Source organism: Eleutherodactylus coqui, chromosome 7 (assembly GCF_035609145.1).
Source record: "Eleutherodactylus coqui strain aEleCoq1 chromosome 7, aEleCoq1.hap1, whole genome shotgun sequence".
Lineage (NCBI taxonomy): Eukaryota > Metazoa > Chordata > Amphibia > Anura > Eleutherodactylidae > Eleutherodactylus > Eleutherodactylus coqui.
Genome location: NC_089843.1, coordinates 80,213,849 through 80,240,919, shown reverse-complemented (window position 1 = coordinate 80,240,919; position 27,071 = coordinate 80,213,849). Strand labels below are relative to the sequence as shown.

The 27,071-nt window shown below is 43.1% G+C and overlaps 1 protein-coding gene across 4 annotated transcripts in view; it reads left to right on the top strand.

Annotated features, from left to right (window-relative positions):
• The window catches only part of CPEB2 (cytoplasmic polyadenylation element binding protein 2), a 104,448-nt gene that overhangs the window by 46,348 nt on the left and 31,029 nt on the right, over positions 1-27,071 (top strand). For all 4 annotated transcript variants that reach the window (XM_066573267.1, XM_066573265.1, XM_066573266.1 and 1 more), the window contains exons 3-4: positions 8,972-9,062; positions 20,207-20,257. In XM_066573267.1, coding sequence (XP_066429364.1) covers positions 8,972-9,062; positions 20,207-20,257 — 142 coding nt within the window. The remainder of the gene's footprint in view (positions 1-8,971; positions 9,063-20,206; positions 20,258-27,071) is intronic.

Sequence of the window (27,071 nt, the reverse complement as noted above, 5' to 3'; positions counted from 1 at the left end):
CAGGTGTAGGCACCCAAATCCTTGGCATGCAGATGGGCAGATTTCTATATGGAGGGACGTGGCACGGGTCCAATATACTGATGAACGACTACCACATATTGGGAGGGTGCTTAGTATTATATTTGCACATAGATGGGGCATACGAAGGGTGCTAGAGCAAGTGATGTGTGGTGCACCACACCCGCTTACATCCTTCTAATAACATCATATACGATAAAGCCCAGGGGCTGCCCTGCACCTTAAAAGTAGCCCACATTGGTATTGCTTAATACTGCAGCCAAAATACACAAGCTTGCAACCCGCATCAAGAGTCCTCATTGTCTTGTCAGCCTCTACACTAACATTACAAATAGGGGCTCATTTCCACAAGCGTATGTGTAAAACAGCGTGGGTCTACCATGCCATTTTACACATACACAGCCCTTTTACTCTGCCGGCAGAGACAGCATATGGGCTGAGTATGCACTGCGCATGTCCAGGAATCTGACGTCGTAAGCATGCGCAGTGTGATTTATTATTTTTTTTAAAGAATTTTCTTAGGAACAGCGTTTCGATACGGAGCCCAAAGAAGGGCTTCTTATCGTACGCAGAGAAATAGTGCATGCTGCGTTTTATTTGCATACGTAACTGCTGTGTCCACACACTGGTGTGCATGAAAGAATGAAAGTCCATTGACTCTCATTGCCTCCATTCACTGCCTATCACGCGGTGAATAAACGCCCATAGACATGAGCCCTAAGGCTGCTGTCACACCAACGTTGGGATCAGTTCAGGGCGTCTCTCTGCTCCATTTTTGGAGGAGAGAACCTGAAATTAAACTGAAAAAAAAAAAATGAATCAATTTTTTTTCCCCCATTGATTTCAATAGCGCTTCAAAAATACGGAAAGCAAACAGAAAGGCTTCCATTCTGTCGGGTTACCTTTTTTTTTTTTTTTGCATGGACAGAAAACCTAGAGACTAGCAATATACACTATCCTACCAAAATTAATTGGACACCTGATCAAGAATCAAAAGTAGTATTTATTTCCATAAGTTACGACTTAGTGGGGCTCCTAAGGCTGATTTAGACACACCGATTATTCGCTTAAAAGCCATTGTCTTAGCGATAATCATTGTGTCTATCTTGCGGCTGTCGTTGAGTTTTCGTTAATGATTCGCTCATCGTTGTCTTTGAGTCCGCTTAAAATCCATCGATCAGCCGTTTGCTTTTCGTTTTGTGAAAATGACATCGTTCAGTCGTCCAACGATTTTGGGGGAGTTTTCAATGCAAACCTTACACAACGATAATATAACAACTGAAAAGCCCGACATTTTCCTACGATTTTTATTAGCTTAAAAACGTCCGTCTTTAAAAGCAAAGCCATCGCTCACTTTTATCATTCTAACAAATTTCGAGCGATAATCTAAATGGGTCTTAAAGCTGGTATTTCCCTCCATTCATCCTGCAAATATCTTATATACTGATAAGGGTGTCTGAATACTTTTGCTAGGTTAGTGTATAGTATCAGCAACGTGGATGACATTTTAGCAAGTGGGAATGTTCTGCATGGAAACCTGCATTGCATATTTTTAAATCCACACCCCATTTTCTGCTGAGGATTGTCATTATGGATATTGTCCCTTTCAATCTAGAGGAGTTAAATCCACCAAAAATCTGCAGCAAATTCTGTAACATGTGGACTTTGCCGCAAATGTGTGACGAAATCTATAGGTGGATTTGTGGTGCGTTTTTCCGCCCTGTGTGCAGCTATCCTTACAATCACAGATGGCATCCCATAAGGGTCTATGCATACATCCCGCACCCTAGATGAAGAGCCATAGAGGTATGATATGGACCCATAGCAGAATTAATGATGCATACAGCACGTATGCGTAGTATAGCTGCGTGCACCAGACCTTACTCTAGCTGGTTTGGATAGCAAGGAGTTAAATGTAAATATTTGTGGTGATAAAACGAAATTCCACGATGGAATAAAAAGTGTGAAAAAGGTGGCGGCTGCGCCAGTGTGATTTCCGTAAAGAATGAAGGATATTTTATGCTGGGGATGAACCTCTCCAAAGCTGCTTAATGTTTAGATTCGTGCTGGTAAATGCTCTCCCATATGTTGCGGCGCACATGCTATTTTGGTCCCGGTAAGTAAATATGGATGCTTGTGTTGCTGTGCCGTTCACCTTGAGCTGTCCTTCTCACATGCCTCATTCAGCTCCAGCGCTCCTCCCTCCGCTGCCTGCATCGCTCGTTGCTACGTGGACAATTAATGTGACTGCTCCCTCTGTCACTTGGAGAACAGTGTCAGCCGAGGTAATGGTATATAGTGTCTGCGCCCCACAGTCCACCCGAAATAAAGAGTTCATTGTGGCCACATTAATCCAGAAAATCTCATAAGCTACTACTTATTTCTAACTCAAATTACAGTATAATGTAGAATTTCACAACCCCGAAGCAGAGGACCGAGCAGTGCTATGGCTGCATCACGTCTTATGCTGCCAGTGGGGCAGTAGGTGGCCGCATGGGCATAACTAAAGGGTATGCAGAGCTTGGGGTCACACTGGGGCTCTGGAGTTTGAGGGAGTCCAAAATGTCTCTGTCCCATATAAATGGATTAGTGCTCTAAGGAAAGGGACTGTACAGGATCAAAAAACTGGTTTCTTCCAAAAACAGCGCCATGTCTGTGCACAGATTGTTTTTGGTATTTTTGGGCAGCTCCAATTACTTCAGTGGAGCTGAGTGGCAGTACCAGACACAACCTGTGGACAGGTGTGGCACTGTTTTTGAAGGGAAGCAGCCATGTTTTTGTAATGCTGTACAACTTCTTTTCAGCATGATAGTTACGTGTCTCGTCGGCTGCAAATGAAGGTCGGGTCCAGGGTGACATTACGGCATCAGCCTCAGCCCATGTGATCCTCACGCCGTTGTGTGCTCACTGTCATTTCGGCACTTCGCCGCTGGTGTATGGACAGATTGGTTGGTTGGCAAATGGGCATCCGAGCCAGTCAATCTGTTTGTTTATGTATATTTATTCCAACTCCTCCTCACAGAGGACGATGATTATACTGCTGGAAGGTGTTTCTGGTCATGCTGCCGGCTTCTAGTCTTGACCTTCATGTCACTTCTTTGAGTGTCATGTACTTTTGTCACTGTTCTGTTACCATCTAGTGATGGTCAGAGTCACCCCAGGCTCATGATGTGGGGTTGTCCTCATCAGGGCGAGCGCTCTGCTGGTAGACAAGTTCTTCCCTCAATCTAGGATTTAGGGTTACTTTCGCTTTTTTCCCTGTTTTGCGTTTCCTTTGACAGTTTTGTGTTGTCTGCATTTATACTGTGTTTATTGGTCCTTTTGGGACATAACCATTATGTCTGACTCAAACATAACAGTTTGAAAAGGACATGGTGCAACAGAACAGGCATTTATCAAAGTGATTGTCATGTGTTGTATTCCCCAAAACTACACTGTAAGCTACAAACTGGCATAAGGATCGACAATACATATTTGTAAATAAATACCCAAATGTGTCTGAACTTAAAGGAGTTTGCAGAACTGAAATATTGATAAACTATCCTTAGGTTAGGTCATCAGTATCAGATCGGCCTGGCACCTCCGCCAATCAGTTGCTTGAAGAGGCTGTGGCGTTCAGGTGATCGCTGCAGCCTCTTCTCTGGCCCGATGATGTCACATTCATCAGCCCCATGACTTATGTACAGCTCAGTCCCATTCAGGTGACTGGAATTAAGCTGCAATACCAAGTGGGACTGTGCTTGGTATGCAGTGAAGAGCCCTCGAAATCGCAGATTGGCGGATAGTTAGGCTTGACAGTGCGTCAGTATTTGTAAATGCCCAAGTGCTTTCCAAGACTATTATAAAACACTGTGTAGCTTCAAGGAATCCGCACATGACAATCACTTTCATAAATTCCTGTACTGTTCATATTGTCTATTTGCTGACAGTGGAACTCGGGGAAATCAAGTGATTTGGGGGCTTTTGAAGGGAGTTGTCTCTTGTGAGACGTCTCCTTTAATTTTTGGAGTGGACCTGAATAAACCATGGCAAAATATGTGAGCACTTTACGACTACAGTACAGAATAAAGGGAATTCATACAGGCATACCAAATCAATGAAGAATAAGGGTGCCCTGCAGGGGCGAGGTGGCAGAGCTATTGAGGTAGCATTCTGCGCTACTGTCTGTCTAAGCACGTAGATTGCCAGACTTACTATTGCTTTCCACCTTTCTTGGCATAGTACCAGCCACTGCAGAATGCATTAAGGGGTTTGTATGTGCATTAGCCCAGTGGTTCAGTGATTAGTACTGTTGCCTTCTGGGTTCAAATCCCACTAAGAACAGTACTCTGTTTTCTTCCCGCTCTTTAAAAAATGTGCGAATAGGTGAATTTAAAAATTGTGAGCCCCAGTGGGGACAGAAAGTATGGTGTAAAGTGCTCCGTAATATATGTATGCAGTATATAGATGAAGATACTTGCATACAAATATACACAGATCAGCTCTAACCTAAAAACCACTGGAGAGACAAGTGTAATACGTTGGATCATCTTATCACTTTGGCACCTGTCAAGGGATGGGATATATTAAGCAGCACATAAACAGTCAGTACTTGAAATTGATCTGTTGGAAGCTAGAAAGTGTAAGGAGCAAACAAGGGTGAAATCGTGATGGCTGGATGACCGGGTCAGAGCATCTCCAAAATGGCAGGTCTTGTTCAACTTCAGCTCTTTAGCCGAGGCCTGAATGTTTTGTACCAAAATGGACTGATATTTGGAACTACTCATAATTCCCTCTACCTTGACTAAAGACCCAGTTCCAGCGGCAGAACAACATCCCCAAAGCATAATGCTGCCTCCATCATCTTCACTGTGGTTATGGTGTTCTTTTGGTGAAGCGCAGTGTTGGCTTTGTGCCAAAAAGTTCCCCCTCGTATTCATCAGACCCTAACACGTTCTCCTACATACTTCTGGCAGACTTTGATGGAGGTTTTGGCAAAATGTAGCCGGGCTTGCATGTTTTCTTAGAAAAGGCTTCCGTCTTGCCCCCTCTACCCCACCGCCCAGACGTATGAAGAATACTGGAGATGGTCGTCACATACACTCCACAACCAGTATTTGTCAGAAACTCCTGCAGCTCCTTTAAAGGGGTTGTCCCGCGCCGAAACGTTTTTTTTTTTTTTTAACACCCCCCCCCCCCCCCGTTCGGCGCGAGACAACCCCGATGCAGGGGTTAAAAAAACAAACCGGAGAGTGCTTACCTGAATCCCGGCGGTCCGGCGTCTTCATACTCACCTGCTGAAGATGGCCGCCGGGGTCTGCTCCCTCCGTGGACCGCAGCTCTTCTGTGCGGTCCATTGCCGATTCCAGCCTCCTGATTGGCTGGAATCGGCACGTGACGGGGCGGAGCTACACGGAGCCGGCATTCTGCACGAGCGGCTCCATTGAATACAGCAGAAGACCCGGACTGCGCAAGCGCGGCTAATTTGGCCATCGGAGGCTGAAAATTAGTCGGCACCATGGAGACGAGGACGCCAGCAACGGAGCAGGTAAGTATAAAACTTTTGATAACTTCTGTATGGCTCATAATTAATGCACAATGTACATTACAAAGTGCATTAATATGGCCATACAGAAGTGTATAGACCCACTTGCTGCCGCGGGACAACCCCTTTAACCTTTTCCAATCCACTGTCTGACGTCTTTCTTCATTCCGATTGAAGCCTGTGCATCTCTGAAGTCAGCAGGGTATTCTTACTGTATATTACTGGCCGCTATGTTGTCGGGAGCCTCTCCAGCATGTCCCATACTACAGTACTGGCTCTAGCCAGCAGATGGTGCCATTGTATAATGGCAGGAAAAAAAAGCCCACTAGGAAAACCTGAATCCAAAATTGGATTGCAAAGGGGTAATGTTGCTGTAGGCCTCTCGGCCGCCTCCCGAGACAATTTTGTTCTGGTCTTTTCATCAATTTCTGAGGGACATCCAGTTCTTGGTAATGACAGCATTGTGCCAAACATAATCTGCTTCTTGATAACGTCTTCTCTGTGTTCGCTGGTATATGTAATGTCTTGGAAAGATTTTGGTCCTTTTCTCCTGACTGATACCTTCCAACAATCAGATGTCCTTGATGCGCTGTAAGCTCTTTACGGACCATGGCTTGTGCTGCTGAAAATGCAACTAAGACCTAAATAACGGCAACTGTGTATTTAGTTAACTGTGGCTAATACTGAACACAACCACATCCCCTAATATAAGAGGGTATTTACACTTCGGCCTCATGTCCACGGGTAGGTTTGATTTGCATAACCCACGCGGGACAATCGCAAATCAAGCCGCCCATTTACAAAAAACTGTTTACAAAAAACAGCGTTCTCGTTTTACAGCGCAGCTCCAAACGTGCCGCTGTTTAATGTATTATCAAATTGACCTTCATTTCCGAATGACTTGTCAAATGGCCTCTAATTGGATGGCTCTGTTGGTCCAAGGACTGATCTGCGCTCTATCACTGCCCAGGCTCTTAGTGCACATAATATAGAGCGCTAAGGAAGGACTTGTCTGAACGCTTGTAATCTTCCACTACAATGCCCCTCTGTATTAAAAACAGCCGAGTGGTGCAGAGAGCAGACTTAATAAGGATAATCTGATTATCTTTCTTTGAAATTCGATTCCAGCTCAGAAATTGTTGCCTTCAAGTTTGATTTAACTTTTCCACTCAGCAGCAGTTTTCTGCATTGTTTCACGTCGCGTCTTAAATTAGTTTTGTTGGATTTTATATACTGAACATTAGTTACGCTCAAACCACATACTGTCACGAAGGAAACCCACTAAGGGTCTGTTCGCATCAGCGGCGGAGGTTCCTTTCGGAGTCTCCATTGAGTTCCATTAAAACACAAGACTTAATAGCACTTCATGCAGCGCTATTTATTTCTGCGAAATGCCAGATGGAAACTAAATGCACCTCATCTGGCACCTTTCTATTCCGTCATAAGATGGATCAGTTTGGACAGTGGACTCCGTTCTCCTGTTCCTATAAGGGAGCAGAAGAACGGAACCCATAACGCCAATGTGAAAAGGGTTTAGCAGCAACCTCTGGTTTCGCTAGCGGCGCTGCCAAACTCCAGAGCTTTTTTTAAAGTAACAAAACACAATTGTACCTGCTTCTAGGGGCCTCGTGTGGCACAGATTGTTCAGCTCTCGCTCACAACCTGAAGGTTGTAAGTTCAACTGCCGCAAAGTTCTGGTAGCCGGCCCATCCTTCCGAGGTCGATAAAATGAGTACCCAGCTTGCTGGGGGGGGGGGGGGGGTAATAAATAAAAATTACCTTAACCCTTTGCAATCCAATTTTGGATTCAGGGTTTCCTAGGGGGCTTTCACTTTGTGCCATTATACAATGGCGCCATCTGCTGGCTAGAGCCAGTGCTGCAGTATGGGATATGCTGGAAAAGCCCCCAACAACAGAGCGCCCAGTAATCTACGTAAATATACCCTGCCGGACGTCTTCCCGCATCAGAGCTGTACAGCCTTCAATCAGAATGTCTTTAGACGTCAGACATTGGATTGGAAAGGGTTAATGCGCTGCGGAATAAGAGTCCCCTTCTATCGCACTGGATGTGATTACATTTATTGTACTGGTGAACAGGTCTGAATTATGTGGTTGTAGCATTTCTGATGGCTCTCTATTCACATGAGGGCCGATAACTTTCAGATCTATGATGGTTGGACCACTGGGACTCTTAATGGGCTGCAGCACATCCTGACCTGCGGGCAGTAGCAGTCGCACATGCACAACGCCGCTCTCCATTCATTTCAGTGGGACCAGCAGAATTGCTGAGTGCTTGAACTCAGCGGTCCCATTGAAATGTTATCTCTTGTGGATAGAAAATGACTCTCAAATATGGCACAACCTTTTTAATATAGGGGTCTGGGGCTCAGGTTTGATTTGTGGGATCTGACAACTGAATTAATTGTGGAGTCAGGAGTCTGAATTTTTTGGGGGGTCAGACATCTAAATTAATCATATGATCTGAAATCTGAGATTATTTTTGTTGTGTCTTTCATATATGGTTTTAGCTCTTTTTTTCTAGATAAAGAAAAAAATTACACAACTAAGCCAGGTCCAGATTCAGCGGATTTGCACGGTGTCTAGACCTGGCATAAATGGGTAGGGGTTCCCCAAGAAACTTTTTCTCCAAGGATTCCCAATTTCCAAAAAAAGTTGGGAACCACTGTTCTAGATAGATATACAGAGGGGATAATGTACATAACAGAAGGCCTGATCTCTAAACATCATAATGAGTATATTTACAGTTACTTGACTGATATTTCATCATATGTGGATACCCGATGTGCTGTGAGCAATCTATATGGGCATTGTATTTGTGGGTAGCGAGATAATTCTTTGTACCATACGTTGTAGGACTCTTACCTAGGCTAATACCAATAAAAGAGTTTAAACCTATCTACAGTACAAGTAATATTGGTATTAAGATGGTGGCGTCAAGATACACTAATAGCAGTAATATCTATATAATCTATTGATTATACTGTATAGCGTCAGTGCAAGAACTAATGGCATAAGTTCAGTTGACTTCTGATATTCTTATATTAAGATACATTTTTCCTAAATCTTCAAAGCCTTTGTCTTTTCTTAGACATCAGCTACATTTCCCTTTTGATTCTGATGAATTAAATCCTCTTGATATGTTTGTACCCCATGTATACTCTACATAATAGTGTATATAATACTGATAGCTTTACCAGCTGCTGACTGACATTATACACTGTAAGCTTCACCTAATGACCCCACATAACAGAAGCTAGACACATGCAACAATACAGGACATAATTAGTTCTGTGCTTCTATGATATCTTACAATATTACCTACCGGTAGCTGCTTACCATCCCAAAAGGCTACATTATAAGCCATCCAAATTATACCTGATTACTCAAACTGCTGTTCTTCTCTTGTAGGATCGTAGCCGAATGTATGACAGCTTGAATATGCACTCATTGGAAAACTCCCTCATTGAGATAATGAGAGCTGAACATGATCCCTTAAAAGGTGAGTAGACCTTCGAGATTGCTGATGTTATAATGTCTGTATTCGGTCAGTATTTGTTGACATATATGTAAATATGTTGTCACTTCAGTCTAATGTGAATGCAATAAGTAATGCACGATAATGGCTCTGCCCACACTACTCTCATGACTCCATCAGGTTTCTGTCAAAATATACGATTCTTGCTATCAAAAACATTAGCGCCCTGGCAGAAAGGAACCCAGCGCCAGTGCGAACAGAGCCTAAAGCTATATATAGAGCTATGTATAGAGCTGAACCCAAAGAGGAGCATTCAGTGTTGGATGGAATACGTTATACTTGAAGGGGTATTCCAAGCTTTTACTATTGATGTAGTATCCTCAGGTCATTGAGTGGTCAGGAACAGAAGTGTAATTAGAGGCATCATTCCCATTAATTTTAATGGGAGTGAAGCTGCCTATTACACTTCTGACCCTGACCACCGATGACAATGTCCAACCCTGTTTCACTGAGATAGAGCTTGGGTATCAGCTGATCAGCAGGGATCCCAAGCAGCAGATTTGCCAGTCAGCTATCGATGCCCTATCCTAAGGATACGTCATCAATAAAATAGACCAGAATACCTTAAAGAGGTTGTGCTACCAGGAAAACTCTTATCTCTATAGCTTATTAGAGCATTTAGAACATTTTTGTAAGCCAGAATGGAGAGGTGCTTGCAAGTAGCATCTCACTATGGCAGACTTGGGTTCATCCCAGCAGCCACCATGTAATTCTACCTTTTCCCGGCAGGGAAAATGCCTGGATGACTGTGGCTTTTCCTAACAAGATCAGTTGTTTGCTGGGGTCTTGAAAGCTGGATCCTCATGAAAGGGGCATGACATTTTGTATCAGACACGGGCTTTTTGTGTGCAAGAATTTGCAGGTCTGTAATTGACTCCACCAAATTCCACTTCTTATCACTTTGTCGTGGTTGTGTTACTGAAACCTCCTAAGTTCTATCTTTCAGCTTAAATGACACCTAAGTACTTAGCTGATGTTGACTTTACAAAAAGATCTCAGTATAGGTTTATGTAAGGATATGATTGTATCTTCCATGCCTGGGGAGAAGTGGTGATGGCAATATTCTTCTCATACTAGACTTCGTATTCTCCACTCTTTTTTTCGGATCCAATTCTGTTTCCGTCTGAAAGTCCTGAAACATTTGCACCAAAAAACAGATATGAGAATTCAGCTTTAAAGCAATCTATTCAGGATCCCCTTTTAAAGAAACGAATACGAAAATGCCCTCATGATGGATATGAGTCCTGCAGAATAGCAGACATTTGCATTAGCCCACTTTGGACACTAGAGGTGGTACCCTGCGTAGGGACATCCATATGAGCCATGGAGTCATGGGTTGTCCTTGTAAGCCATGGAGTCATGGGTTGTCCTTCATCAGAATTACCGGTATTCCTATAGCGTCATGAAATTCTATATAATTAATTACTCAGGACTTTGCTGAAGCAGAATGGTCATTGAACTGTGGCAAAGAGGTTCGGCAGGATTTAAACCATGCGCATCCATATCTCATTTCTGTATCGAAGGTGTTTTCTGAGCTTAAAAAAAAATCTATAGACACCCGGTAATGGTATAAAATCGAAAAGCCATAATCTCCTTTCCAATGGCATCCACGTACAGTGTTTTCATGAACCATATCTAACCCCAGGCACAATGCCCTCCCTTCTGCAGGGCCTTCTGACCTTGTTCTTGGTTGGTGATGTAGGTGCCCCCACCATTAAGTAGTCCTTGTGTCTTGGAGAGTCTGAGGAGATGCAGATTTCTTTAGTGCTAACATTTACATACCGCTGGCCGGCTCTGCGTAGCTGGGAATGTGTATGGGTTATACTCCTAAGCACATTCTTCTGCTGGAAGAAAGCAAGCCTTTGTGTTTAGTAATAACTCCCCTCTCATCGGAATAATCAAAACAAGCTAGGACAGTGCATCTTGTGTGCGGCGCGGCAGAACCCCGGAGAAAGTGGCTGGAATGTGAGGCACGTGGTGCGCAGCGCCTCCTATGACTAAGCATCTTGTCTATGAGTATGTTTTGGCACACACAGACAACTCTTGTATGTTGGTACAGCCTGTGCTCTGCCCCATGTTATTGCATGTATACACGGCCCCACACTTATTTCATTCACGCAGCCAGGAATTGGAGCAACGTTTTTATTATATTCCGGGAATATCTGCCATTTATGTACGAACAGATGGTATACATTGATAGTATATAGAAGAGCAGTTTGTATTTTTCTGCACCACTGCAAGGAAAAAAATTGTACTTTTTTGGAAGATTTGGGTGAATGCGATGGTCAATATCGAATGCCCCATTTAGACGGAGCAATTAGCATTCAGAAAATCGTTCACTTGAATGAAATTGATCGTTTCAGTTTAAACGCAAGCAAGAATCTTGGGGTTCTAAGCTTGTCGTTCAGGTTCAGCCAGCATGAAAATCGTCTCCAGCTCAATCAATTGGTGGGCAGTTTAAACACAGATCGTTGACTGTTTCACATGCGAATGTAAGATACGAGAATCGAGCTGTCTAAACGGGCTGCGCGAATGAGCTGGTGATGACGTCAGCAGCTCGTTCTATCGGGCAAACGAAAATCCTGAGAAAAAAAACATCTCGCGTCACTTCGCGGAAGTAGCGATCCTCCGGCGCGGCTGACAGCTTGATTTCTTTTTTTTCACTTTGAAAATTCCAACCAATACTGATACATGTGGACGTACTTTTTAACCCCTTAAGGACCAAGCTGGGTCCTGGACTTTAATCTTGGCTGATAGCAAAAATACGGTGGGATTAAAGCCTCTGCTCCTGCAATCTACCTGTTAGAAACAGCTGAGGACCCAGAGGAGAAAGCAGAGACAGTTTTTAACCACTTCTGTTTTCTCTTTCCCAGGCTACATAGCATTAAATGAGCACTATGTACTAAAGAGTGAAAGTAGAAGTATTACTTCCACGATGGTAACTGGCGATCATGCGAACGCCAGGTGCCCTCTGTCGCAGCAGAACTGCAGGGTCCTTGTGGACCCTAATCGGTTCTATTAATGACTATTGTCACACAAGGGGGATGTTTTTCTCTGTAACGGGGGCTCCTATGGATGCCACAGTTACAGTGGAAAAGTAGGAAATAAATAAATACAATGTAAATGACCCCCAGAGGTCTTATGATGTCATGGGGGGCATAGATGGTAAAAAAAAGGTTACAAAAATAAGTAAAAAAAAAAAATTACAGAATAAAATTTAAAAAAAATAAATAAATAAATAAATATATATATATATATATATATATATATATATATATATATATATATAAAAGAAAATGGCCGACCGCCGTCACCAACCAAAACTGTTTCCATATGTACCCAGTAATCCAAAACTGTACAAATTATATATCAAAACGTCTGAAATGAAATGAAGAACCCATTGCCGTACTTTTATTTTAGCTTAAATATACAAATTTAAAAAATTAACAACTATAAATTGAAAAAAAAATAGCTTTTTTATCTCCAATAAAATTAAAAAACTGGAAAGAAAAGTCGGTGAAAAAAAGATATAAAAAATAGTCCCATATGTCACGAAAAACAAAACATAGTAGTTATAATTTTGTTAGCTGGAGAAAAAAAAGGCAGTAAAACCACCACATGGATAAAATCCCTAAAACGTGTCTGGTCCTTTTAGGACTCAAATACTCTGGTCCTTAAGGAGTTAAAGAGGATCTGTCACATCCTCTGACTAGGGGAATGTGCTGCATGCCTTTAGGCCTCATGTCCACGGGGAAAATCAGGCCCGCTGCGGATTCTCCATGGAGAATCCGTAGTGGGTCCCTCCTGCCCCGTGGACATGAGGGCTGAAATTAGAATAAACTCACCTGCTGCGGGCTGTGCATGTCTTCCCTTCTTCGCGGCCGGATCTTCTTTCTTCGGCCCGGTGGATGTGCTCGGCACGCCAGCTGCGTGCCGCGCGCATGCGGCGAGCAATAGCAAGAAGATCCGGCCGGGAAGAACGGAAGACACGCACGGCCGGCAGCAGGTGAGTATATTCTGATTTTAGGTCTCCCGCGGATCCGGACGGCTTCCATAGGCTTCAATAGAAGCCCGCGGGAGGCCCACACCTAAATGGAGCATGGTCCGGTGTCTAATGCATCCCTGTGGGGCGCGGATCCGCGTGCAGGAAAAATGCTGCGGATTTTAAATAATACTTTGAAAGTGGACATGAGGCCTTAGAGGTGCGTTCCTGCTGACTCCATCACGGTTTTTGGTTTCGGCTTCAGCCCCCCATTCAGCCGCAGTGGAGCCCAAGATTAGTCTACTGTCAAATAGGCAGTCTCTACCTCCCAGTGTCAGTCACGTCAGCCATTGACACTGGATGGTGAAGACCGCACACTGAACAGTAGACTAGTGTCAGGCTCCAAAATTAATGGGAGCCGTTGCAGCTGAATGTGGCCAAAGAACGCAGTCCGTTCCTCGTCGGGACGTCGCAGGACCTCTTTAAGTGAATCTCTGGCAAAAAAATAAAAAAGGCTGATCTTTCTCAGAGGGCGATTGCCTTCCTCACCCCCAAAGTCCTAGTTGTAGATTTAGAGATCCATGTTGGTGACACGCTGGAAAGCTGGATGATAGTTGTAACCTTACTTGTTGTTCGGCTTTCCTGCAAGAAGATGCGACTAAACAGGAAAACAAGATTTTTAATGCAATTTTCTATTCGAGTGAAACGCTGTTTAATATTCCACACAGTGCAGTCTCCCCGGCCTCCATCTCTCCGGAGACCTGGCGGTGTATTCACGGAGACGCTGTTTCTGGCCTACTTTACATGGGACTCGTGGTTATAGCGCACATTTATAGAAGCCTTTGTGGAATTTACTGCATATTTTAAACAGAATACAACAGAAATAAATTCAGTGTAAGTTCATCTGAGGGGAAGTCTCCATTAAATCCTAGGCTGCAAGTCTAAGGCCTAGCGCATAGAAACAGCGGAGCAGCACCATGGCAACCAATCGGGTTACAGCTCACATTTTTGTAATGCAGGTTACAAAATAGAAGCTGTGATCTGATTGGCTGATACCTCAGCTCTGGTATTAGACATTAGGCCTCTGTATGTAATTGTAAGCTGTCATTATGTAGTAGTCCAAGAAGGATGTGCCATATTGCAGAGGCCTTAAAGGCTTTGTTTTGCTTTCCCTCAGACGATAGTGTAAGCGAATGGGATGTAACGGAAGCTTATTCACACACAATGGTAAATTGTTTGCGGCCTGGGTACTTTAAGCCCTTGGTGACTGCCCGATAGGGTTTTTATGTCCTGAAGCTGCAGGACGTGTATGGAGGGAGATTGCGTTGCGACCTCCATACAGCTGACATCTGCGGGCAACAGCCCCAACAAGCCCTGCGGCCGATCGGGGCTGTTAACCCTTTAAATGCCACTGTCAATTCTGACAACGACATTTAAATCCCCCGAACGGTGTTCAGGGGTCTTGTACGCCTCCACCGCAATGAGATCGCAAGGAGCCGTGCGGATGTCATGGCAGCCTTTTGAAAGGCTCCAGGGCTGTCTTGCCAGTACCTCACATTGTAATTGTATTGTTTTGCATTTATCCCATGCTTGAAAGCACTGCGGATTAAGTTGGCACTATACAAATAAAGATTATTATTATCAAGCCATCCCCATGGGGAAGCTTGACAGACTGCCTGTCAGATCGCAGTATGATGTAATGCTATGGCATTACATCATACTGCAGGAGCGATCAAAGCACGGCATGTTGTGGTCCCCTAGGAGGACTAAAAGAAAATGTAAAAATAGGAACAATAAAATGTAACTTTTTTTAAAATATATAATTACCATATTTACAATACGATATTTATAATAATAAAACAAAAATGCATATTTGGTATCGCTGTGTCCGTAAAAGTCAGATCCATCAAAGTAATGCCTTACTTGCCCCACACGATGAACGTCGTCCGAAAAAAATAAAATAAAGAACACCAGAAATGCGCTTTTTTTTTAAAAATCACCCTGTGGGCTTAGTCACACGGACACATCGGCACCCGTGCTCCTGCACTAAAAGACGGCCACACTGCAGATGCGGACAAATCTCAGCAGCGCCGGAAGAAAGAACATGTGACCGACTCCATTGCCAGTCGTGTACTTTTTTCCAAAGCTGCAGAGAGACGCCCGTCCTGTAGTGCGGCCGTCTTCTTCGTGCAGTAACACTTGCGCCAATGTGCCCGTGTGACTGAGCCCTGTCTCCAAGAAAAAATGTAATAAAAAGCGATCAAAAAAATCGTATGTATTCCAAAATGATACCAACGCAAACTACAGAATGTACCACACAAAATGAGCCCTCGCACAACTATGTCGACGAAAAAATAAAAAGTTATTGTGCGCAGAAGATGGCGGCAGAAAATTATTTTAAAAAATTAAATATCTTTAATAGAGATGAGCGAGCGTAGTCGCTAAGGCAAACTACTCAAACGAGTATTGCCTTATGTGAGTACCTGCCCGCTCGTCTCTAAAGATTCGGCTGCCGGCAGGGGGAGAGCAGTGAGTTGCGGGAGTGAGCAGGGAGGAGCGGGGGGAGAGAGTGAGAGAGAGATCTCCCCCCCCCCCCCCCCCCCCCGTTCCTCCCCGCTCTCCCCTGCCGCTCCCCGGCACCCGAATCGAGTAGTTTGCCTTAGCGAGTATGCTCGCTCATCTCTAAAAAAAAAATACTAGTAGTACAACAAAAAAAAAACTATGTTTGGTATCGTAGTAATCGTAACAAAACAAAGAAAAATTGAAGTGATGAATCAGCATTTCCATGTTTCGGCCTCTTTAACCTCTTCCCGCCCTATGACGTAAGGGTACGTCATGGCAGGGCGGTACTTCCCACAAAATGACGTACCCTTATGTCATAGGGATAGCGCGAGATCATAGCAGATCTCGTGCTATCCCGCAGCGGGAGTGCATCGGAGATGCGCCCCCCCCCCCTGTTAACCCCTTCCTTGCCGCAATCTAAGTAGATCACCCTCTGCGAAGTTGCCGGGCTCTCGCGATATAATCGGAGAGAGCCCAGCCTGTCGCCATGGCAACAGGATGCCAGACACTGGCGTCCTGTGTTGCCAGAGCCTATGATCCCTGTATAAGCGATAAGGCATGGCTGGGCATTAGCCGGGCCATGGCTTATCACAGTGATCATCAGTGCAGTGATGCAAGTCCCTCAGAGGGACTCAAGTTGTGTAAAAAAAAAGAAAGCAAAAAGGTAAAAAAAAAACCTTTTTTTTGTGCTTTTTCTAATATTAGCATAAAAGAAAGTAAAAAAAAAGAAAAAATGGCACATATTTGGTATTGAGGCGTCCGTAACAACGTGTGCAAAAAGTTGAACACGCTTTTTATTTTGTACGGCAAAAATTGTAAAAAAAAAAAAAAGATAAAACAGAGGCAAAATGCTAATTTTTAGCATTTTGCCTCCCAAAAAATGCAATACAAGCGATTAAAAAAGCCGCATATTCCCCAAAATGGTACCAATAAAAACTACAGCTTGTCTCGCAAAAAATAAGCCCTCATAGAGCTCCGTACATAGAAAAATAAAAAAGTTACAGGACTTTGACTGCAGCGATATAGAAATTTTTTTTTTTTTACAAAAAAAGGGTTTTTATTGCAAAAAAGTGGAAAAAACCTAAAAAAAAATAAGAATTTTGGTATCGTTATAATCGTACCGACCCGTACAAAAAACATATTGTGTCATTTATACTGCATGATTAATGCTGTAAAAAAAACCCCACAAATCTATGGCAGAATTAAAACGTTTTATCTCCCTGTTATCATAAAAAAAAAATAATACAAGTTTTACAATATAGTCAATGTACCCAAAAATGGCTCCACCAAAAACTACAGTTCGCTACGCAAAAAATAAGCCCTTATATGTCCGCGTCGACGGAAAAATAAAGTTATGGCTTTTGAAAAATGGAGATGAAAATCTGCCAAAAATCGTTGCGTCCTTAAGCCCAAAATAGGCCGTGTCATTAAGGGGTTAATATCGTTGTCCGGCTCTATCCTCAGAGCTGAACAACAAACATAAACTGAATTGCCGGATCCAACATATACTGAACACGAACAGCGCCCAATAGATACCATTGACCGTCATTTTTTTTTCTGGGCAAAATAGTGAAGCACGCTATGCTTTTTTAAAATCCAGGATTTTATGCCAAAACTGCGCTGAAGGGTTTGAACACCCCTCCAACAAAGATGTGAACAGAGCCTTGGGGCTCAATCAGACGAGCCTACGCAGATTTCAGTCCGTGGATGCGCAGCGTATTCACAGCCTGAAACGCTGCATATTCTGTGCTTGCTGCTGGGTTTTTTTGTGCGTTTTTCACTTGTGCAAAAAAGAAAACTCAGTAGGCCCCATTGATTTCCAGCATAAATACGCATGTATCATGCATATTCACTGAGTATTTGCGCAAGCCAATTGACTTTAATGGCTTATTGCGGTCCATTATACGGACCTATATAAGCCCTTTTTTCTCCTTTTTTTTTTCGACCAATTTTTTGAAGTGGCGTGTTTTTTTTTTTTCATGCTATTATTTTTTTTCCCCTGTAGTGAAGCGTATATAAAATTGTCAGAAATAACGTTAAATCTACAGCCAGCAAAAAAAAAATTGCCACTAACTTGAAAGCCATACAAAAGAATCCACTGTAGTCTGTTTCATATTTCCCGATTGAACTAACTCGCTGACTTCTGGCTGCAGCATTTTGTGCTGCGACAAACACAAAAAATTGCCCAGAAAATACCATGCAAAATATGCTGTTTTTAGAAAAAAAAAAGTGTGCGTGTAACCGCCCTCAATTTGCTTAGACTGCACCGTTTTGCTGTCTGTTCCGTTCGCAGGACAGCTGGCAAGAAATAGGCTTGTTTATGCAAACTTTCCTTGAAGAATTTCCATATTCTCCTGTATGTAAATGCATCAGCCTCCATAGGAATGTACAGGATTGGGGTCCGCAGCACACAATGCCTGAGCTGGAGCGCAGAAGCAGAGGTGTGTTCTTCATGCATGAATGGCATCCCCAGCCCTCTGCTCCCTTATTACTCACTACCATTTACCACCCTTGGGCAAGTTCTTTTGGTTTTTACAGCTGTGGAGCTGAATGCGTAAATGAACTATTGTCCTCCTTATATTCTTGTTTGTTTTCAGATCATTTTGGCCGCGCAGCGCAGTGTGTGTACTATGTCAATATTAGTTTAATTCGACAATCACCTGCAGCACATTTCCTGAATGGATAATGATATTTTTTTCCTAATATGTAGTTTGTAGCCACAAATATACACACAATCGATATGCTTTAAAGAGGGCCTCCTGTTTTGTAAAACCTTTCATTATGGGCTCATTCAAGTCTTTGGGAGTGCAGGAAACCTTGGCTATCCTTGATCTCCATGCTATAAGCCAAAGAGGTACAGTGTCTTTTGGGGTGCCTTAATAATAGGAGTCCTAGTCCATAGAATGGGACTAATGAAGTTCGTTGACACAACTTCATGAATAGTGTTTAGTGAACCGAACTTTGTTAAACTTTGGTTTGCGGCGAGCCCAAACCAGTGGAGGGGTTTCTGTGGCTCAGCAGTTGGCACTGTTGCCTTGTATTGCTGAGGGTCCGAGGTTCTAATCTGACAACATCTGCATGGAGTTTGTATGTTCTCCAAGTTTGGGATTCTTCATAATCACCATTATTTATAGTGCATACATTTATGGAGGAGGAGGAAGAAGAAGCAGTATGGTTGCTCAATGGTTAGCTCTGTTGCCTTGTAGCATTGGGGTCCTAGATTCAAATCTGACCCAGGACAACATCTGCATGGCATTTGTATGTTCTCCCTGTGTTTGTGTGGGTATCTTCAGTTGCTCAACTATCTAATGTGCATGGCCAACTTTGGACACCCGTTCTTAGGTGTGACTACCAATCTACATCCCCATAGCTACTTCCTTCTATACACATGTGAAAAGAATACCTAAAATATAGAACTAGAATACCTATCACATAGACACATTGCGGAAAATTCAGTTTTTGAAGGTCAATGTACTTATAGCACATTCTTCTGAAGACCCTCTTCAAGATCCTTTGGGGGAAAAATATTTTTAGATCTGAGTACTACCTGGTATTCCCAAATAGAGATGAGCGAACTTTTGAAAAGTTTGCTTTGGCTGGCTCGCCAAATTTTGGACAAAATGTTCCGTTTGGTCCAAATTAATTCAAACAGAACTGAAACTTCATCAATACCCCTAAAGTAATTATCCTGGCCAAAGGATGGTGGTGGTCCTCCTGTGGCTCAGTAATTAGGACTCTTGCCTTGCAATGCTAGGGTCCTAGGTTCTCCTATTAATATGTTTTGGAGTTGTGGGAGGAAACCCAAATAAACAAGGAGAATATAAAAAAAATCACATACTATATGTAATAATATATACAAAAGAAATATAATACTGTGTGTGTATGCTAGATTTATTGAGGAGGACGAAGCATGGTGATCAGCATGTTGCCTGGCGGTGCTTGGGTCTAATCTGATTATGGCATTATCTGTATGGTCCATTTGTTGACCCACAGGTTTACCGGATCCGTAAAAATAGGGGAAACTATTGTTGTTTGATTTAGTTTTAAATATGTTTTGCTATCTGTATCTTTAAAAAAAAAAAATTAAATTGGAAGCCAAACCCTGATGCGAATGAGCTCTAACCATATTTACTGGTGCTTTTTATGATAATGCCCTAATTTTGAGAAGTTACAGCATATATACGTTTTTTACCTTCCTTTTTGTAGTGCAGGACAGTGCCAGGAATATCTTCAGGACACGAAAACATAGGAGACTGTACCAGGAATGTCTATTTAATGTCACAACATGAAGAAATGATTGTTCTGTGTGGATTATGTTTCCGCCTGTTGGTTTATTGGCTACATGAGGAAGCTGCCTGCTGCTCGGGATATAGCGGGGGTATAGAGGCAGGGAAAGTGGGGGGCAGATCTCCGGAGGTTAGCACATTTTTGGACTGCAGGCAGCAAGGGAGAAGCCTCTTGTCCTATTGGATCAGATGCGGGATGTAACGCTGCACGTTATTTAACCTAATCACTTACTTTTGCTTGCGTACTTCTTGTTATATAACTTTTTTTTTTTTTCCAGGTCGTTTGAACTACCCCCATCCAGGAACGGACAGTCTTCTCATGCTGAATGGTAAATTATTTAGTTACTTGATTACATATTAGCTCCGCAAACACATCATTTTGCCTAAGTGCTCTTTATATATTCCTGGTATATTACGTCAATCTATATATGCTGCAAAGCTGAAATTATTATAGAATGACACTTTTTCCTCACCACATTTTAATGCCACTGAGTTATCGAGTTTACCTGCTACTTTTTAGTAGCATCAGCCAGTGCCAAGTGCAATCTGTTATATAGTACTGTGCACTGAATTTCCTAACGGGCACCTCGTTAGGCTATAAGATGCTGGAGCATTCCAGAGCAGTATTGGTATATCTGCCCTATTACCTTTTAGGCTCTGTGCACTAGTGCAATCTGTTACAATCAGGCTTGATTCATGATTGATGGATATGTTTCTCATGGACCTATTGAATGGCTTAGTGTATAAGGCGGCCCTTTAAAATCATTTTAGACATTAGATTTGTTATTGGCAGTTCCCTGCAATTTTGGCAGGATCCAGTAACAATCTTGTTGTCGCATCTGTCCAGGACTGTTGATGAATACAAACGATAACTATGGAAGACTGGACACAGGGGAAGTCAGGAAGACAAGTATGCAGGAGACTGAGGGTTGCTGGATGTAGGTGACTGTAGAGAACAATGAAGTAAGAGACCGCAAGGAACCCCATGATCTTGCCCGACTGGATCCGCTACAAAGCAGAGCACCCAGCCTGAGAAGGGCAACCCTAGTGCTTGCACATGGCAGAGTCGGATGTCAGTAGTGAACCAGGGGACCGGTCCATGGATTACCAAAGGATTGGATGCAGAGCCCTGGACCCTAACAATAGACAACCTGACAATTAACAATAGACAGTGGCATATTCTCTTCTTCGCAAGTTCGGCCACGCATGCATCTGTATGGGGAGTCGGAAGAATGGCTGTTGGGTATCTAAAGTATATTGAAAGATCAAAGGGGTTATAAGCAAACAGCTTGGAGCTCGAATAAAATATAAGATAAAAGTGACACTACGGTTTCAGGTCAAAATTCTGTCCTTGGACATCATTTAGGTTGGGAGGGGTATATTACCTCCAGTCGTGCTTCTTTGCTACCCCTCTCCCATATACACCAGTTCCAGACCCCAGTTTCAAGATTGCTGCAGCAATTTTTTAACAATTTAATGCACATTATGCACTGCTCTCTGATTAGCCAGTGTTAATGACATCAGCAGCTCTGACCAATCAGAGAACAGGTGTCGTGCATTCATAGTCTAACACTACTAAGGCGCTGTGGGGATTGCATATATATTTTTATTTTACAACACTTCTGCTCGATTCAACCCAAAACAGCCAATCACTGTGAATCAGCCAACCCAAACAACCAATCAGGTTGCTGGAATTGTGACTCAGCCAACCCAAACAACCAATCAGGTTGTGAATCGAGCAGAAGTGTTGTGGAATATAGATATCTGCGTGGGGATTAGGTAGTTCGAAGAGTGTCAGCCATCTTGAACATCTGAAAACTGGACCCAAAACCGGCAAATTGGAGGGACGGCAGAGAAGAAGAACTGCAGGTAATATAACCTTTCCAATCCCAGGAGAGTATTTTGTCCTAAAACCAGAGGGTCACTTTAACTCCCCTAATTCCATCGCTGCTCCTATTCTGTTGTTGCCTGGCCTCCTTTGCTGCCTAATCACCAGCCGAGCCAAACCCGTCATCGACTACAGTAGTTACCCGTCCCTTGTATCGGTGATGACATTGCTGCTGCGGGGCGACCATGCATCGATGGCAATATTTATCCATTTTCCGAAGCAAGTTTCGACTTTGGTTATGCTGGGGTTGGCAATCTGCTGAGTTGTACAGCCGGAGAGGTTTGCCATTCAGGAGTTTTAAGAAAGCTGAGTGATCAGCCCAATGAATGCTGTACTGGTAGCCATATTGGTTGTCCTACACCAGTAGAGTATTTAACAACCGGACAAAAGTGGGCAGACCTCTCAAGCTGATTATGTCTTGCTCCACTGCTTTCCCTATCTGTTTTGTCTTTAGGGTTGACTTCTACTTTTTACACCAAAGCTCTGTGTTGGTTGTTAATTCTGACCTTTGGCTCCAGGGGTTAATAAAAAGAGGGCAATAGAAAGGGTGACCTTTAGCCCCTGCTAGAATAATGATCTTCATGCAAAGCTATTGATCTAATGACTAATTACATAGCGCTGCTGTAGAATGAATCTTTCCACGCTAAACTCTCCCCCCTCAGCAACAATTTATTTGGTGCTTAATCTAAAACACGAGGACCGTTGCGACGATCTTATCATCTGGAACCACCATAAACATACTTTATAGCATCCAAATCCAGGTCGTCAGAGAAATATTTCCTTTTTTATGACTGCAAAAGAATAATTGCTATTGACACACGCGACTCGTATTTCTATGGCCCTTCTCATTTCCATTAATGTGAGGCCGGAGTAATCTAAATATGATGATTAACACTACTGCCGGTCATTGAAGTCACCGGCTCTATTACTGTCACTTGCATTAGTCTCCCCCCAGCAGTCTAACATAATTTGTCATGTTATATCTCTGCTTACTGCTGTAAAATTAGATTGTCAGCTCTATTGGCCAAGGACATATGTGAATGAATGCACAGTGTTGTCTAATATGTAGAGTCACGGAGTCATCCTGCTTGGTTGAATATCTCTGTTTGGGATTGCTGGGTGACGGTGCTCATGCGTCTTTGGTCTAAGGGTACATGCACGCAGGATATACTTTCCGAAGCAGAAAGTCCGTTGCAGCAAAATTCACACCCAATGCAAATGTTGCTGTGCATTTGGCGCAGAATTCATTCAAAAGGTGAAATACGCAGCAGAAAGGAGGATAAATTGACATATTGTGAATTTTTCTTTCACCGCATGTGGATGAGATTTAGTTAAATCCCATCCATTGTGCTTTACTAGACTCCTCAATATCACATCTGCCTAGTTATATATTTATGTGCTCGCAGGAGTCAAAGAAGCTGAGATATTGGAACTGCTTAATGGGGGTTGACACTACAGCAGTGTTTTTGTTTTTTTTCAACTCAACCCCCTCCAAGTAACAAAACAGCAACTGTACAGAGTTGAAATCTATAGCAATTTTCTTAAATCAAGTCTGCAAAATCCGAAATCGTAAAGACTCATATTCATGATCATTTTTTTTCAGGTGCAACTGTACAAACATCCTGCTACACTTAGGTCTTATTCACATGGGCAAGTGCAATCCATTTTTTTTCATGCGGGTTTGCTTTTTTCATGCACGCGTGTAATCCGTTTTTTTCCGTACGTTACAAAAGGAAGATGGCCCAAATAATGGTACTTCAAACTCCCACTGTGGTCAGTGGGTGTCAAAAAAGAACAAAACTGAATGCACTCACATGGCAGCCTGTCTTTCTGTCAGTGATGTCGTCCCCCGGTTGCATTGATCAAGTCATGTAAAGGGTTAAACAGCGGGGATTTGAGGTTTCACCAGTCCCCGATTTTTAGAGCTTGTGCCAGGTTGTTGTTTGACCTTGTGCATGAAAATTAAGCCCCCTTCACGGCAGCTATAAAAAGTGTATAGCTGGTTGTTAAGGGGTTAAGACTTAAACTGCTTAGGCTGGGTTCACACAGGGCGGCTTTACAAAATGCAGCATGTCTATTTTTTTTTTCTTTCCGCTGCGGCCGCGCTCTCCTCTATGGGAGCGCCGGCCGCAGCAGAAGAGCGAGCGGCCGGGCTGTATCAAAGCCGCCGCGGCTTTTTCTGCGGCGGTTCTCCTGGCAGAAATCTTGCGGTTTTTGCTGCGGCCAAACTGCGGGATTTCCAGCAGGAATCCGCCCTGTGTGAACCCAGGCTTAAAGGGGCTTGTCCAGCCGTAAACTATTGATGGCCTATCTTCTGTCGCCAGGGTTCCCCGCTGATGGGCTATTTTCTGGGCCAATGTGCAGAAAGCAGGCAATTCGGTTCCATTACAGTGGTGAGGTTTGGTATTGCATACAAAGTTCCCATTGAAGTGAATGGGAACTTTGCGTGTAATACCAAACCTGGCCACTGCAGAGAGAGCAGAGCTGTTTGCCTCCTGCAGATATCTGCTCAGTGCACAGACGCACTGCTACAGAGAATAGCTGATCAGCAAGGCTACTAACTTTACATAGCCACTTTTTTCTTGGTCCAAAAAAAAAAAATTACTGCTTTTCCTAGTGCGGACTTTCCGAGTTTTCCATATCTCGGCTTCTGTCATTCCAATGAGAAGGGTGTTTAAAAAAGCTAAACATTAGGATAATGCAGATACATTTATGTTTGGAGTGAAGCTAGGCTTTAATATAAAAATATCGATCGAACAGTAGAGGCTTGCAGGAAGTAGAAGTAGAACTAGCGCAATAGATGTCTCTTCTTATCTTCCCGCTCACTTGGGGCATTCCGTGAACCATGAATGTTGTTTTACTTTTGTTCTGCAAAATACTATTTTCAGATCCGGCATGAAATCTCCAATTAGAATCCGGGAGCTTAACGCACTCGGCGAGCTAACAGGCCTCTGGGGTTGAGTGGGATTAAGAGCCCTTTCCTCACTCGTCCTCCTTCTATCAGCGCTGACATCATTTTTCACCTGACAGGGGATCTGAGTTATGCTTGGGAAAGAACACGGAGTTATATAATTGAGAGCGAAAATGAGTTCAGGCAATTTTTATGCAAATCTTCCGACTGCTGTTTTGCCCGCAGCGTAGCTACAGTTTAATAGGTAGTTTAACATTTGTAGGTCAGCGCAGCTATTTCATTCCCGCACTCCAGCGTCAGAACTGGTTTTCCTCCATGAGACCCGTTCTGAATCAAAAAGGGTTTATTTCTACCTTAAGGATACACTGATGAACTATGGCTTCTTTCATAGCCGTGGCTTACAAGGATGTGATCTGTTAGAGGGGCACGTGAGTGCGGGTTATATATATGAAGTATTGGATTCTTATAGTGACATTCTCTGCATACAGTCTGCAGGATTCTGAGAAATACAAAGTATTGCTCGGGTGCAGATGTAGCAGAGTTGAATTTGGCCATCTCGGAGACTTTTACTATTGATGACCTGTTCTCAGAATAGGTCGTAATTGATCGTTGGGGGTGCGCTGCTCAGGATATCTGCCGATCAGCTGATTCCCGGGCCCCACTGTAAGTGTGGACAGTGCTGGAAGCAGATAGCACTGTCTGTATTGCACTGGGCCGGGTTGGTATTGCAGTCACCGCTCCCATTGAGTTGTGTAGAAAGGGGGAAGAGGTAAGCTGTGACCATCACCTATTGGGCGTGATGAATCCTGTTTTATTTTTATATTGGTGTCACCTTTTCATTGTAATCCTGCCTGTGATGATAATGAGATGACTTCTGAAAAGTTTTCTCAACAGAATATAAAGTGTCAACTCGGTAGCTAAAGTAAAAACTGCAGGATTTCAGGATCATTTTTAATATAGGTACTGACATGGAACATTTTTTTTTTTAAATGACCAAAAATGTTTTTTAAAAAGTTTAAAGGCGTATTCCCATTTTGGCCAATCATGGCCACAATGGGATTACTCCTCTGTACAAGGAGACTGGGGTGGCTATATGTATGGAAACAGCCAAGTGGGCTGTTTTATGCTATTTCCATAACTTCCATAGACGTGAATAGTAGTTATAGAAAGCACATAGCACGCCGTGTTACACTGTTTCCGTAACTCCAGCGTTACATAGTTCAGCCTTGTCTGTTATTTCCGTAATCCCATCCACAACCTACAGCCGAGCTAGAGAGGACAGAACTCCAGATTAGTGTGAATCCTAGAGGTGAGGCATATATCAGATATAGAGATATGCAAGAATAATGCCACCATATTGCTCAAAAGTGCTAATATAACTTAGAGCACCACGTTATGATCTGAAATAATAGTGCCATATAGTGCTGCAATAATACTCTTGTACAGCGTGGGCCATGGAAAAGTAGGCCGGCACCTCACTCTTATGAAAGCTGTCGAAAAGGGAATCTGTCTGTTGTCCTAAGCAACCAATCACAGCGCAGCTTTCATTTTACCTCCGCAGTATAGGATATGAAAGCTGCGTTGTGATTGGTTAATATGGTCAACAAAGACAGATTTTCTTCTAGACCGCCTTCATAAGAGTGTGATGCCGGACTACCTTTCCGAAACTCTTCCTTTACATTGCCTGATACCATAGCGAACACCATGATATAAATTCCCAACTATCCACCATAGGAGTATAGAGAGTCTGCTGCATTTGATGGAGACCATAAACAGTAGCGGCTGCAATATACAGTTGTCAGGTGTGCATGAATTGATATTTGGTAGCTACTGGCACTTGACAACTGTAGTTCTTTTTAGTTTAGTAAGCAAATAAGTAGAAGTGGTGCAGCAGCACCCTGCTTGTTTGTCCATTGTCTTCCTGTCTACAGACTGTCTGGGTCAGCTGACCTTCTGGCTTTTAGTATCCACATTTATTTGGTCTGGGCTAGAGATGGATGCATCTGTGTACACATTCTTCTTATGGCGGGTCTTGGGATTTGTGCCGCTTTCCCTGTGCCTGCAGGAAATAGTATTCCAGATGCGGCACTTCATTCTAAAAATAAGAGTGCGCACATGAATGGATGTGCAATGCAACACATGTAACGCTGACGGTTCAGGCTTCATTACTGTAGGACGCTTATATCGCTGTTATCGCTTCCAGATGTGACCAAAATATAGTGTAAGATTCTATCAGTCATAGAAAAGAACCGTATAAAAAATAGTATCTAAAGTGTGTATGTATGGGTGTGTATGTATGTGTATATATATATATATATATATATATATATGTATGTGTATATAT